The sequence below is a fragment of the Halteromyces radiatus genome (genome assembly GCF_025201355.1).
Source record: "Halteromyces radiatus strain CBS 162.75 chromosome Unknown BX664scaffold_7, whole genome shotgun sequence".
Lineage (NCBI taxonomy): Eukaryota > Fungi > Mucoromycota > Mucoromycetes > Mucorales > Cunninghamellaceae > Halteromyces > Halteromyces radiatus.
The window spans coordinates 279,198-294,032 of NW_026251693.1; the positions used below are offsets into that span (position 1 = coordinate 279,198).

General features: G+C 32.5%; 5 protein-coding genes across 5 annotated transcripts; 4 read left to right on the forward strand and 1 right to left on the reverse strand.

Moving 5' to 3' along the window:
• Positions 1-613: 613 nt before the first annotated feature.
• On the forward strand, positions 614-2,473 carry BX664DRAFT_366570 (surface antigen-domain-containing protein; the record flags this gene model as incomplete). Its single annotated transcript, XM_051548527.1, has 6 exons — positions 614-931; positions 1,011-1,103; positions 1,205-1,336; positions 1,494-1,579; positions 1,654-2,051; positions 2,157-2,473. 6 exons carry the CDS (start codon positions 614-616, stop codon positions 2,471-2,473), a joined length of 1,344 nt encoding a protein of 447 aa, XP_051397448.1.
• A 164-nt stretch (positions 2,474-2,637) lies between these two features.
• Positions 2,638-6,819, reverse strand: BX664DRAFT_183442 (SNF2 family N-terminal domain-containing protein). The gene is made up of 11 exons (XM_051540028.1): positions 6,503-6,819; positions 5,663-6,414; positions 5,423-5,585; positions 5,289-5,351; positions 4,732-5,189; positions 4,591-4,643; positions 3,796-4,513; positions 3,266-3,733; positions 3,114-3,185; positions 2,974-3,045; positions 2,638-2,914 (listed from the first exon to the last, which is right to left on the reverse strand). The coding sequence occupies exons 1-11, from the start codon at positions 6,801-6,803 to the stop codon at positions 2,819-2,821; spliced, it is 3,216 nt and encodes a 1,071-aa protein (XP_051397449.1). The 5' UTR covers positions 6,804-6,819; the 3' UTR covers positions 2,638-2,818.
• Positions 6,820-9,303: 2,484 nt separating this feature from the next.
• BX664DRAFT_387938 (uncharacterized protein) lies at positions 9,304-10,604 on the forward strand. Its single transcript, XM_051549421.1, has 2 exons — positions 9,304-9,431; positions 9,497-10,604. The coding sequence occupies exons 1-2, from the start codon at positions 9,329-9,331 to the stop codon at positions 10,531-10,533; spliced, it is 1,140 nt and encodes a 379-aa protein (XP_051397450.1). The 5' UTR covers positions 9,304-9,328; the 3' UTR covers positions 10,534-10,604.
• Positions 10,605-11,028: 424 nt separating this feature from the next.
• Positions 11,029-12,386, forward strand: BX664DRAFT_361093 (uncharacterized protein; the record flags this gene model as incomplete). The annotated part of the gene is made up of 4 exons (XM_051548221.1): positions 11,029-11,140; positions 11,251-11,356; positions 11,434-11,778; positions 11,860-12,386. The coding sequence occupies 4 exons, from the start codon at positions 11,029-11,031 to the stop codon at positions 12,197-12,199; spliced, it is 903 nt and encodes a 300-aa protein (XP_051397451.1). The 3' UTR covers positions 12,200-12,386.
• Positions 12,387-12,645: 259 nt separating this feature from the next.
• BX664DRAFT_387940 (uncharacterized protein) lies at positions 12,646-14,457 on the forward strand. Its single transcript, XM_051549422.1, has 2 exons — positions 12,646-12,932; positions 13,003-14,457. Exons 1-2 carry the CDS (start codon positions 12,737-12,739, stop codon positions 14,244-14,246), a joined length of 1,440 nt encoding a protein of 479 aa, XP_051397452.1. The 5' UTR covers positions 12,646-12,736; the 3' UTR covers positions 14,247-14,457.
• The last annotated feature ends 378 nt before the right edge of the window (positions 14,458-14,835 follow it).

Consider the following 14,835-nt stretch of genomic DNA (forward strand, 5'->3'; position numbering starts at 1 on the left):
CTTTCAAGTGGTGGCTTACACTCATAATTTTTTTTTTTTTTTTTTTTGGGAGGTGCATGTTTTTGCATAAATTTTATTCATCCATGTTTGCAAACCACTAAAAAATATTTTGATATAAATCATAACGTATAAAAACATCTATTATCTATATAATTCATAATTATTATATATTTTGTTATTGAAACTAAACGATCAATATAGAATGATTACTTTTTTTTTTTTTGTTCATGTAACCTCTACGGTCAACAGCAAAATGGCCAGTCTGCTGGTGCTATTTTTTAATTACCGCTCTATTTTTTTTTTTTTTTTTTAGGTCCTTGACCTGTTTTTTTTCCTTGTTCTTATTTTCTCTTCATCACCTTTTTCTTTTATTTCGCGATTTCACATGGATGATAAGGTAAAAATAAATACAAAATATTGTATGATAGAAATTAATTAGTTTCTTTTTTGTTATGTATATATAGACCAATCCTGACGTTACTTTCCAGCAACAAAGTGCGGCTGCCCGTTTCCTTAATGTGGTAAATATTTATTTTATTTGATATATTGGAATAGACTGATACTAATATACTCTCTCTCTTTTTTTTTTTTTTTTTTTTAATAGTTGAATTTGATGGCCTCATCAGTAGCTCACGTCAATGCAGTTTCCATTCATGGTACTCGTTATACCCGACCCACTTTCCTTGAAACTGTCAGTACTCCCATATTAGAAGCCAAAACCATTGCTGATGTTGTTAATCTATCTCAAGATATTGCCGAGAAGTTGATGCGCTTCGATATCTTTGAGGACGTTCAAGTATTACTAGATCATGCTGCTGATACTGATCCTTTGGCTGCTCCTGATTCTATCAATGTTGTCTATAATGTCAAAGAAAAAAGTCGTTTCTTCATCAAGACTGGTACTGAAATTGGGAATAATGAAGGGAATATGGTAATAAAAACATTTAGATAAAGCACATCATCATCTGATTATTTATATTCATATGTTATTATCTTGATATTTCAATTAGAACGGATCTCTAACTATTCGTAACGTTTTTGGTGGTGCGGAAACTCTTGAATCCGTGGCTTCTTTTGGCAATCGTACTAGCTCTGCTTTCCAAGTATGTACATTCAAAATGTTGACCTGACCATTTAGTTTGGTACAATACGATCTGATAAAGAAAAATTACATATACTCAACAAAACTTTTATTATTGAATAGTTTACTCTTTCATCCCCTGTCAAGGCAAATCCAGACTCCAAAATCGATCTTAACGCTCATCATGTCCTTCGCAACAACAAGTTATACAGCGGTTACGAAGAACTTTCCCGAGGTGCTGCATTAAGATATAAGGTAAGGGAGAGAAAAAAAATGAAGAAGGGTGAATTGTATAGGTCATTTACCACTGGAAAAATTATATAATAATCTTTATATTTCTTGATTTAAACGAAATAATATCTTTTTTTTTTTTTTTTTTTTTTTTTTTTTTTTTTTTTTTTTACATACATAGACTGTATCAAATTTTGGATATCATGAACTTAGTTACGACTGTACCTGGCGATCTATTGACAAATTTTCTCTCACTGCTTCTGAAAGGTAAATGAATTAACAAAGGATGAATGATTCATCTTTGTGTATTGATTATGCTTCCATTTTTCTTTTTTCTTTAGTGCTCGTGCGGAAGCTGGACAGTCATTGAAATCATCCTTAAATCATACTTTTATCCGTGATCGTCGTGATGATATGTTATTACCTGGAAATGGACATTATATTCGATTGACACAAGAATTGGCTGGTGTTTTAAATATTGGTAACGCAAGCTTCTTCAAATCTGAATTAGAAACTCAAGTATGTCATCGATTTGGTGGTGGTCAACTTCTCAAGAATGAAGAAAATGAATTGATTGGTCTTCATCCTGGATTTGTTATTAGTTTGGGTCTCAAAGCTGGTTGGCTGGCCAACTTGAATGATGAAAAGAAGGCATCTACTATATCCGATCGATTTTTACTTGGTGGTCCATTATCAGTCCGTGGATTTAGAACAGCTGGTATTGGTCCTCGTGACTATAGTAAGTGATCATGATGATAAATATTCAGAAAGAAACAAAGAGAGAGAGAGAGAGAGAAAGAGAAAGATGGCTAATCGTTCATATAATTTCTTCTACATTTTATAGAGGATGCATTGGGTGGTAATATTTATTGGGCTACTGGAATCAGTGCTATGACTCCCTTACCTACATTTGAACACAAACCTATTCGTGCACATGCCTTTATCAATGCAGGAACTGCGGTACCATGGTCAACAAAAACAAGTGCACAAGATACAGCTAGCTCTTTAATGAGATCACCAAGTATCGCCGTAGGATTTGGTCTCGTCTATCGTCATAGTATCGCTCGATTGGAATTGAATTATTGTATCCCCCTGACAGCTGCGAAAGGTGATCAAGTCCATCGTGGTCTCCAGTTTGGTATTGGGTTGAACTTTTTATAGAAACATATCATTTGTCACACTCTTCTCTCTCTTTTTTTTTTTTTTCGGTTACACGTCTTTGTAGATTATTATCCCCTATATCTTTCTCACCATCGTCCTTTCTCTTTTCTTTCTTTCTTTCTTTTTTTTTTTTTTCTTGATTAGCCTTTCACTTTTTGATATTTACAGATACATACACGCTACTCATTTATTCTTAAAACAATAATAAAAAATTATACACAGTTTTGTATTAGACGAAACATAATATCAATCAATGATTCAGATCAAATCCAATATGCAGACAAGAGAAAAAGGCTTTTTATATACAAATACACAAAATTAGCTAACTAACTAGTTTGAAGCAATCTATCTATTTCCACCAACACCGAAGATACGTTGTAGATCTTGCATATGTTGAGCCTTCTGTTCATCCTTGGACATGTAGAGTTCGTTCATCATTGCCTAGAATTGGAAAAATACAAATATGAGATAGAGTAAAAAGATAGTTAAAAATAACTTACATGTTTTCGATTTTGAATGTCTAAAATTTGTTCCTCCACGCTATCTTTCATGATGAATCTGGTGACAACCACCTATACAAAATAATAATAATAATACAAAGTTAGCATGTAAGGTTTTGTCCATCTTTATATTTACTTACGCTGTCCATTTGTCCTAAACGATGAACACGATCAATGGCTTGAGCTTCCACAGCAAAGTTCCACCAGGGATCCTATATAAATAAATATATATATATATATACGATGAATAAAAGTGGTATTCTTAATCCTGATTATATATATATATATTTACCATCATCAAAACACGATTTGCACAAGTAAGATTGAGACCCACACCACCAGCACGCAAACTGATCAACATCACCATAGGGGATTTTCCATCTTCCGTTGTACGACCATCTTTGTTTGTAAACTGGGCCAAGACCTTTTCACGTTGTACTTGAGAAAGAGTACCATCGAAACGAACATATTCAATATGATGTAATTTCAATGCTACTTGGATCATATCAAGAAAGCCAGTAAATTGAGAAAACACGACAGTTCGATGTCCTTCACGAATATATTGTTTCAAATGTCGAACGAGGGCGTCAATCTTGGTGGATGATTTGTAGCCTCCTACAGCTCGTCGTATATTCAGTAGTTTATTTGATGCCATTTCCGTATCTTCTTCCTGTTTGGTGATTTCAAGTAAATCATTTTCATGTACTGGACCTTGTCGACAAATCGGGCAATCGCCTGGACGACCTTCATTTTCTTTTTTCTAATTAAATAAAATAATATAAGAAAACAATGTCAAAATATAAATGTTTTTAGTTTAATTACCTGTAAATATTCAATCACACAAGGACGGCAGCCCATATGCATACATGGTAACATGATCACCGATTCCACAGGTTCAAAACATATAGGACATTCATCAGGTATAGATTCGTTTGTTGAAGAAGAAACACCACGTTGTTGTTCTAATAAATTCCGTAAAACTGAGATGCCATAGGATTCAGGTTTTTGATGATCATTTTCTTCAGCATCTATATCCATGCGGTCCATGTCGGTTGATGATCCATCGTCGTTTGTCAAATTTTCCATGGAAGAGTGGTTGTACTTGTCAATCAAAGCTTCAATAGAGATACGACCACCATCATCCATCAAAATGTCATCGTTCAATACGTCTTTTCCACCAGTTGATTTCCGTAAGGCCAAATAAGGATGACATGTAGCTTGACGTAGCCGAGAAAGAAGTTGGAATATAGAAGCATAATTGCGAAGACTTGTACCAGCAGCACAGAAATGGGAGAACTTGGTTTTTGAATCCTTGAACAATGATTCATAGATGTCCTTTTCCGGGTCCGAAAAATCCAAATATTCTATGCTGATTTGCTTTTCAGGTAGAGGAACAATTGGGTTTCCATTTCCGTCACGCATATTCTTTGTTCGTCGTAATACCAAGGGTTCCAAGACTGTTTTGACTGTTGATAATGCTTTGGGATCTTTCTTTTCAAAGGGAAGGGTGATAAATGTCCGCCAAAAGGTATAATTCCCCCTATATATATAAAAAAAGGTAAAAAGATAAGCATACATAATGAGATAATTCCATATATATATATATATATTGATTACCATGGTTCACATTTGAGAAATCGAACCAAAGAAAATAAATCTTCCATTTTGTTCTACAACAAAAATAAAAGTAAAAAAAAAAAAAATGTTAATATTGATTTACCTTTTCTTTAGTAATATATATATTAAAGCAAAGCTTACCTGAATTGGAGTCCCAGTCAAAGCCCAACGTCGTCTTGATTTCAGTAGATGACATGCTTTGGCAGTTTTACTGAGTCTATTCTTGATGTGATGAGCTTCGTCCAGAACAATCCGCCAAAAGTTCACATTGAAGAGGGTCATTTCACCACCATTTTCCGGTCGATTCATTTCTGACATAATCACGCCATAAGTGGTTACTAGTACATCTGGGGCAGAATCAGAACAATAACGTTGTCTGAAATCTTGAGGTCTTGATCCACCATAGTAAACTTCCACTATCAGAGAATCTGGAGCACTACTTCTAGTAATTTCGTCACGCCATTGAGCAAGAAGAGCCATAGGACATATAATCAAAGTAGTAGGTGAACTATAATCATTTTCTAGAGACATTTTACCAGGTACAAATCGATTGGTATGAATCAAACTAAGCATTTCTATAGTTTTGCCTAATCCCATTTCTATGGATAAATAAGAAAAACGAAAATAAAAAAAAAACGAATGAAAATCTATATGAATACCTTATCCTATCATCATTTCATATTATATTATAAACTTACCATCTGCCAAGATACCGCCACGTTCTTGAGAGTTTGTTTCTGGGAATTTCAAATCAAGTTGTCCTGAAAAAAAAAAGAAATAAAATGAGTCGAATATCCTTATATCAAACACACTTCTTTTCATTTATTGTTACCATTATATGGATTAAAATAAAAGTGACTGATAGATTGATTGCCATTTGGAAATTCAGGATCTGTTGGAAAACGATATTCTTCCCATAAAGGATGCATAGATCTTACATCAATTTGATCTTCATCATGATTGACTGATTCCTTTGTCACCATCCATGCTAATGCCTATAATGTAAAATTAAGGTGTTAAATTCTATATATATATATATTTACAAACTATTATCTTCATTTTCCTATCTTACTCGTTGTTGATATGGTTTCAGAGTCAAAGTAAGGGTATCAGGTTGTTTCATAGGAGTGATTTGAGCATCGAAAAATTGTGCTTTTTCATAAATTGTATCTAATTGCCCATCAGTAACTTCCTTTTGTTCATCATTATTGTCATTATCGTCATCAGATGTTGTCATTTTGGAATCCGTCACTGTTGATGCTGTCATAATGGAGTGCGTGATTTGATCGTAAACATCATCACCAGCATTAGAATCGATATTGGAGTGCCGTACCGCTGATCGAGAAGGTCGTAATCCCAAAGTTCGAATAAGAGAGAGTAATGCCAAAGTACGCTCACGAGAAATCAATTCGGTATCATCATCAAGCTGATTATTGTTGGTGAAAAATGACGTCTGCCGAGAAATCGATGATGGTAATCCAGAAAGAGTCGTATGATCAGTTCCAAAAGCCGATTCCCGTATATAACATTTCATATGCAGTAGGATATCATCGCCTGTCTTGAGTACGCGGTTACAACAAACGACACTTGCTTCAAAATCACATAGCTCCAAATCCATCAGTTTTGAAACAAACTTCGCTACACCTCTTGGCAATCGTCCTATTTCACTTCCAGAATCCGTTGAAAATCGAACAATATTGTTTTGGGTGGTCTGAGTTCTATTCCGTTTGTTAGACTTTGTCGTCGTAATGATCTTGTTGTTGCGTTCAATGATTACATGACTGCCTTGCCGAAGAGGATTGACACCACTAAAAGTAGCCCAGCCTTGATAATTTTTTAATATAAGGAAAAAAAAGTTAATATTTAAAAAAACAGTTGTTAAATGACATTCCATATCTTTTTTTTTTTTTACCTGTTACCACTGTATCACCAATATAGTATCGACTTGACGTAGGTTTCTTTGATTGTGTCTTCGTTTTTCTTTGGGGCGAGAGAAATGGATTCGAATTAGTGATAGGAGTTGAGGGTATTGGGTTGATGAAGTAAGAATTTGCAGCCAGTTCGAGATTGCCTTTGTGTTGAGATAATAGTTGTTGTAGATGAGAGATTGGTACATGATCTCCAAGTACAGATCTTAAAGCTGCTATTTTTTCATCCAAGTTGTATTCTGTACTGTGATCGTTGTAGGATCTTTTCCTTGACCCGTCGTCCATGATCTAAATGGGTTACAATATGAATTAAAAAAAAAAAAAAAAAAAGAAAAGAAAAGAGAGAAAGAGAAAAGGTAAGCGCGACGTGTTTTTTTTTTTCTGAAACTTTGGTACGAATTGAAACGCCGTCAGTCATTTCATGTTAATGAATTCACTTTACACCTTTTCTCTCAATTTATAGATTAAATCGCAAAATAAAGTTTCATATCGTTATTCTCTTCCCTCCCAGAAGTGATCATCATCCAATAAAAGTACTATCATTCGACTATTCCTCTCCAAAAAGTAACCTTGTATAATCATAGTATTTATCAGTTACCTTGAGACTTTTAGAAGATGATTAAGGTGATGATCAATGCTAAATGCCACGTGAGATAAACATATACATATATAAACCCATTCTCTTCCAATCGTCTTAATAATAATTTATACCTTCCAATTTATTGAGTAAATTAAAGAATAAGAATCAATCCAGTCATCCCTCATCCAATAATGATCATCCAATAAAATGACTACCATTGGATTCCTCTCAAAAAATTAGTTTAATATCATCTAATATCATTTTATTACTTACTATGCTACCTAATAGTGTAAATAAATACTAAAATATTTCATCGATTTTTCGAAAAATCGCCTGATGACCCCTCGACGATTCATTTTTACAGCCAAAATTTGGCTGAGGAATTTGAAATTTTTGGCTGTAAACTTCCAAAATCTTCAAAAAAAAAAAAAAAAAAGAGTGAATCCACAGCTCTAATCACTCTTCAAATCCGATTTTTAAGCTTAAATCTATCATCATACCGTATAAACACCATTAATAAAAGATGTATATATTATCTATGATTACTTCTTTTGTTAGTGGATCGAAAAGGCACCTTGTCGCTAATAGGTAGAAAATCTCAGAAAAAGGTTATCTGATCTCTACTCTCACTCTAAAAAGAAATTCTCAAATCTCGTTTTGAAGTTTAAGCGTCCAATCATACCATAAAAATACTACTAATAAAATAATAATAAAATAATATGTGTATATGACTATCTTTTTTATTAATATCTGAAAGTAGATTTACCATTAAAGCGTTAAACCATACATCATACTTTTGTTGTCATTTAATCATTCATCATCATAATCATCATTAATACTAACTATTCTTCGGTTTTACCGGAATTAAAGTAGATAAAAAAAAAAAAAAAACTTTTCTGATGCCGTTTGCGGATGTTCAGGGCATGTTTTAAAAAAAAAAAAAAAAAAAAAAAAAAAAAAAAAAAAAAAGAGCACGTGTAACTTTAATTTGTAAAGTTCCCCTCCCCCTTCAAAGATTACCCAAGTCGGTGTAATTTTTCCCCTTTTGGAGAGTTTCCCAGTTTGTTGACAAGGCATAAAAAAAAAAAACTAAATAATGCTAACCTAATTTATCTATCTGTATTGCATGTTGATAAAAATAAAAACTACATGAGCAATGATCAAAAAAAGTCAAATTTATTTTTATTTTTATTTTTTTCGAATGGTTTCCTATTCAATGTAGAATACGAAGGTTGCTGATTGGCTGTAACTTTGTATCACGTTAAAATAGAAGTTTGACCTTGTTTCTATATTCGGAGGAAACAACGGAAATTCAACACATGTGGGTTCTTTTTAGATATAGATATATATATATATATATGTTGTCTGTGAAATGAAAAAAAAAAAGATGATTTCTAAATAAACAAGATATACTGAAAAATTTACTTTTTTTCTTTTTAAAAATAAATAAATAAATGAAATCAATAATCTCAGATACTTGATATACTTATTTATGCAGAGCTATTCCATTTATAGATGAATTTCAACAGTTAACTCAATGCGAAATTTGTTTCTGTAAAAAAAAAAAAAAAAAAAGAAAGAAAGAAGAAAAAAAAACTTTTTCCATTCCATCCATCATCACATTCATCCACCGCGGTTTCGACCGGAGATGACGAATGAGTTCTTCTTTTGTGGACCCCTAAGATAGGTTTCCATATCGGTATTTTTAAGTACCTGAAAGAATTATAAAACGATGATGAAATTCATTCTATTGGCATAAAGTGAAACCAATCCATCATGATGATTTTTATATTAGAAAAAGAAGAAAGAAAAGAAAGTATCGGCAAAATGGAAACAAAAAAAAAAGCACATGATCTGATCCTTGAAAAAAAAAAAGAAAGAAAAAGAGAGAGAGAGAGAGAGAAAAAAAGAGTATAAAAAAAAAAAGAGAATTTCTTTTTTTGGGTGACACACATATTGATTTGATTGATTAATATATATATATATATTGAGGATGACAATGGATATAATAATATGATAAAATATTTTTATAATAGTAATAAAATATATCAATTCAATTTTTATGAAAATATCTCATAGATTTCTATTCTTTCTTTTAGAAGAAGTGGAAGCGGAGATTTTGAGTTCTCAGGACGGAAACTTGATACTAAAAAAATTATCGCTTTTTTTTTTTCTTTTCTTTTCTTTCTTTCTTTTTTTTTTTTTCTTAACTTTTTCAATTAAATGTATTATGGATTATTCTTCATACAATCCTTATCAACATTATAGAAAAAAGTCACCTACAACTTATGATAATATTATTGATCCATATCGTAGACATACATCGCGACCTTGTAAAGTTAAATAAAAAAATATATATTATTATTTTATTTTTTTTACTTATTTTATTTTATGTTAGCTGATACCAATACTATAGAACAAGAAGTCCTTCATTCAAGAACTGCTTCCGATAGTAGTACTAGTCGATTAGCTACTAATGGTATTACATATACTTCCCGTGAATACGATGACGATCCTTATGCCATATCCAAAATACCCAACAACAATAACAACAACAACAAAGAAGATAATAATGATATCCACACTAACAACAATAAAATACCAACTGTCAATCCTTACCATAGAGCTAATTCTTATTTACCCTATTCTCATCATCAAAGAGATCCAACACAACAAATAGCTCCTATTTATGTGGAAGACGACCAACAACAAAGTATTCAAGGTGTGGGATCTATGTTACATGATACTTTTAGCGTTGACATGACTACCAACGAAATTAGAAGACAAAAAACTACAGCAACTTCTGATTCTGAAAAACGCAATAAAGACTTTCTCCTCCTAATTGATCAACAAAAGAAAAAAAACAATGTTTTACATCGAAGGTGTTATGGTATGACTGGACGCAATTGGTTTATAGTGATTACCACATTTTTGGTTCTTTTTACTCTATTGATGTATTTCTTGATTCCTCGTATGCCTACAGTGACATTCTCTGGTGCTGATACAACTCAAAGACAAACATGGTCTCTCGACAGAAACACAATGACAGCACAATGGACGGTGAATATGACACTTGACAACTCACAAAATTGGATTCCCCTTTGGTTACAAGAAATGTATGTAGAGGTAGCGGATAATGATACGCTTACAATGATTGGTTCAGGTATGGCTCAACCCACTTGGCTTTCACCACGCAATTCTCAACAACTCATCAATATACCCATTAATATCAGTTACACTGGCAAGAATGTATCTGACGAAACTATCAGTGATTTATTTGCTACTTGTGGTCCTCAAATCTCCCTACCTGGTCCTTCCTTTACTAAACCTGAACTTTTCAATATTACTTTTGATATTGATCTTCGTATACAAGGTGTTCCCTGGTCTTCTCATACCATTATTGAACCTAGTGATGGTATTCAATGTCCTGCTTGATACTAGTATATCAATAGTTTTGATTTTTTTTTTTTTTAGTTTCTTCATTTGTACTATATATCTATTTATACTTCTCTTTTTTTTTTTTTTTTGTATTCATTACTTCAATCTTAATAAAACTTACATTTTCCCAATTTATCACTCATAAAACAGAAAAGTTTCTTTTTACCATCATATATCCTATCATGATATACATTCTATTATACAAATTATCATCCTCATTTGTAAAACCTATCATCATTATCAAATTTATTGCATACATAATTACCATTCACCATAGGAATATAACTACCTTCATCATATAGAAATACAGTCATCAACATACTAATCATAGGTATCAACCATTTCTAACAGTGTCATCACTTTGATGCGATTGTCTGATATTTTAATCTCAGTAGACACTTTTTGCTGGTATTCTGCCATGTGGATTTTTTTTTTTAGTCAATCTCCATTTTTGATATTCCCTTTTTTCTTTTTTAATTCTTTTTCATTTGAATGTCAAAAACAGTGGCAACACGAACCAAGAAACTTTTTGTAGAATTACCACATTGGAAAGTAGTATCAAGACCAGTGGATCAACGATCGGAAGTAACTGTCTATGTAAAAGGTTTTTATATGATTCATTTTTTTATTCTACTGGGATTGGTTGTACATCTTTTTTTCAATTCACTCACTTTATCTTCCTTTCTTTCTTTATATATATATATATATATATAGGATTTCTAGCTGAAGGAGATACACCAGAAAACTTTGACGATTGGTTACACTCTCATAAATTATTGGTACTTAGTCCAAAGCATCGTTGGGGTTCAGCAGCATTAGGGTAACAAAAAAAAAAAAAAAATAAAGGTAAAAAAAAAAAAAAAACATTTCATTCATTATGTATTATTCTATCTTTAGATATTCATGGCCTTCAGGTTCTTCACTTCATCATATTCCTGTTCCATTGGCAAGTGTTGGATCAGCAGCATATTTGATTGGACGAAACTTTCAAGAACTTAAACATCTGCGGATGCCATCACCATTATCAATGATTGGGGCAGTAGCCATCGACGTGGGACTTCATTTGGGACGACTTGCATATCAATTCAATGTGGCGACAAAAGAAAGTCAAGAAAGGGCAGAAATGTTAGCTTGGCGATTATTGGAACTTCGAAGGAAACATGATTATTTACGTGTAGTGGGTCATTCTCTTGGTTGTCGACATATTGTAGAGGCCTGTGGATTAATGCAACAGAATGAAAGGTATGATAATGATGTATGATTCAATATGGTTTACTTATTTCATATATTCCTTTTTTTTTGGGGGGGGGATGATGTTTCTAGACCCAATTCTATTCATCTTTGTGCACCAGCATTAGTCAAAGAGGATATTTTACCATGGATTGAAAATGGTACAGGTGGATTAGGCAAAGAACAAACATTGATTTATTATTCTCACAAGGATATCACGTTGGGGATTTTATTAAGGATTTTACTTGGTGGAACTCAAGCTGTTGGTGAAATTGGATTATTGGATTCAAGTCTGGACCCTACGGTAACATTAATCGATGCTAGTAAATCTCTTGGTGGATATTATATAGGTGCTCATACTGATTATGCGAACAAATTCCATTATTTTTGTTACCCCGGTGTTCCCCTTTCTCCTACAGTTTTAGAAAGTTAGTTTTATATATATATAGATTAGATGAAATGAATCAGGCCACATCACTATTTGACACTCAGCCTATAGTCGTCCATGCAAAATAAAAAAAAAAAGGGTTCTTGATTTAGGTCCATGAACTTTATTTCATACACGCTTTGTAGACTTTCTATACACACACACAAAATAAAGATATTAATTTTAATACCAGATTTACATATAAATTGTGATGATTTTTAATGAATAACTATATTGAGAGAAAGATGTTTGTTTAAAATTTTTGCACTATTCTTCAAAAAGGGGATCCGTGAACACAAAAAAAAAAAAAAAAGAAGAAAATTTTTTCATTTGTACCTGGGTTTGAAATTTAAAAATGGCTCAAATGGGAGAACAGTTCCATTTCTTGATTTGACTGAAACTTTTTTCCTTTTTTCTTTCTTTCTTCCTTTTTTTTTTTTTTTTTTTTTTTTGATTCAATCAATCCTTTCATTATTATTATTATTCTCTCACTCCTATTCGTATATCTCTGCTTACTATCATTCTTTCTATTTTTTATTACCCATGGTACATACTATTCGAAAATCTGTCGAAGTACGGATTGACTTGGCAGAAGAAACTATATTGATGGTTGGACATCCTGAAGAATCAGCTGGAAAACTACTTCGAGGTGTTCTTCATTTAAATACTACTGAACCTATTAAAGTCAAGTCTATTAGTTTACGTTTTGTTGGAAAAATGAAAGTATCTTGGTCTGAAGGTAAAAGGAAAAAAAAAAAAAACAACTTGTTATCGAATATCAGTCTAATGTTAATATTGAAAATATTTAGGACTCGGACATCATCAACATTATTACAAACAAGAAAGAACTATAATGGAACATAGTTGGCAATTTATACCCATGGCTTGTTCAAGTCAGAAAAAGACTTATAGTTTGGCAGCTGGTGAACACAGTTTCAATTTTGAATTGATGCTTCCTGGGGATCTACCGCAATCATTGGATGCTGAAGGTGGTCAAGTTCTTTATCGATTGAAAGCTATGGTGGAACGTCCTGCTTTTGTACATAATATTGTCAAGAAACGTTATGTCAAATTGGTTCGATCTATGTTACCTTCCGAATTTGAATTGGTACAATCTATGGAAATACATAATACCTGGGTAGACAAGATGATGTATGATATTGTGATGCCTTCCAAAATGTATGCTTTGGGTGAAACTATTACTATGACCTTTCATATCTCTCCTATTGCTCCTGAACTCAAAGTACGATCTATTTGTGCATCTCTCAAAGAATATTGTTCATATACAACTAGGGATAATAGCAAGATGGATACTCGAATTATTAATTATGAAAAACTCTTGGACCCTTTCCCTCATCATGCTGATACATGGTCCCGTGATGTTACCTTGGATGTACCCTCTACTTCACCTCTGATCTTTTGTAACACTGAAAATGATATGATCAAGATCCGTCACAAAATGAAATTTGTTATTAGTTTGGTCAATGCTGATGGTCATCTGTCTGAATTACGTTGTTCGGTACCTGTTGTGGTAGTGGATTCTTTTGCTGATCAAAGTGAAAATATGTTACCTGCTTATGATCAAACTTGGCGTTCGGTTCCTTATGATCCTGCTGTATTTGAAGCTTTACGTCGATCTTCTGTTTCTCAATCTCGTCCTCTTCTTCCTCCTTCTTCATCTTTGGTTAATACTACTGATACTGAAGCTACTACTTCTATGTCAGATCAATCATCAGCATCAACATCATCACCATCATCATCATCATCAAATGAACAAGAATGTCAAGCATCATGCCGTGCTCCCATTACTATTTCTGGTCGTGCAAGAACTTTATCTATCACTACTTTATCAGCATCACCTAGCAATACTTCTTTTTTGAATTCATCCTCTGGTATTCGTCAAGGACAACAACAATCATCGGTAGACCCTTGGTGGCAAGGAATGGATTTATCTCGGGTACCTTCTTACAATACTGCAGCAGCCATGGATCATGTAGCCCTTTCTTCCTCTTTACCTGCTTATGATCAACTATCATGTTCTCCTCGTGTATAACAAACTCAATTTCATCATTCATAGCATTTCTTCTTCATTACTATATTATCTTACATTCATATTTATCATTTTTTTTTATCATTCCCTCCTTGTTTTATTTGTTTACTATTTGTTACTACTATTCTTTTGTTAGATTTTTTTTTTTTGTTATCTTTCTTTGGATGTACTATCATTTATCATTCATTCAAAATAAAATACCCACTTCAAATATCTTTCGTTTTCTTTGTATTCTTGACTTTTTTTTTTTAATACAACAACAAAAAACAAAATAACAATGACAATAACTAGTTAGAAGAATATAAATACAATACATAATATATAATCAATCAATATTTCTTTATTAATTCGAAAAAATAACAATATTTGAAATATACTATCCTACTAGACATGGTAACCCTAGGTAAAAGAAAAAGGTCAGTTTACAATATTTTTTTCACATTATGACTTTTTTTTTCAATATTTTTATTATGTTATTCAGACATTGGATATATATCACCACGTTTTTAGGCACAAAGATGGGTCCACATTCAACAAAAATTGATGAATGATATCCTTGCGAAACTCCCAAAACACTATGACATGATTATCC

Bases quoted from the DNA above. Each gene is read 5' to 3' on its own strand.
- BX664DRAFT_183442 (XM_051540028.1), bottom strand. From the start codon at position 6,803: ATGGACGACGGGTCAAGGAAAAGATCCTACAACGATCACAGTACAGAA. The intron at 6,415-6,502 runs GTAAAAAAAAAA...AAAATTATCAAG, and splicing joins TGGTGATACAGTGGTAACAG to GCTGGGCTACTTTTAGTGGT. The intron at 3,186-3,265 runs GTAAATATATAT...TTATTTATATAG, and splicing joins CAAATCGTGTTTTGATGATG to GATCCCTGGTGGAACTTTGC.
- BX664DRAFT_387938 (XM_051549421.1), top strand. From the start codon at position 9,329: ATGGATTATTCTTCATACAATCCTTATCAACATTATAGAAAAAAGTCA. The intron at 9,432-9,496 runs GTAAAGTTAAAT...ATTTTATGTTAG, and splicing joins TAGACATACATCGCGACCTT to CTGATACCAATACTATAGAA.
- BX664DRAFT_387940 (XM_051549422.1), top strand. From the start codon at position 12,737: ATGGTACATACTATTCGAAAATCTGTCGAAGTACGGATTGACTTGGCA. The intron at 12,933-13,002 runs GTAAAAGGAAAA...GAAAATATTTAG, and splicing joins GAAAGTATCTTGGTCTGAAG to GACTCGGACATCATCAACAT.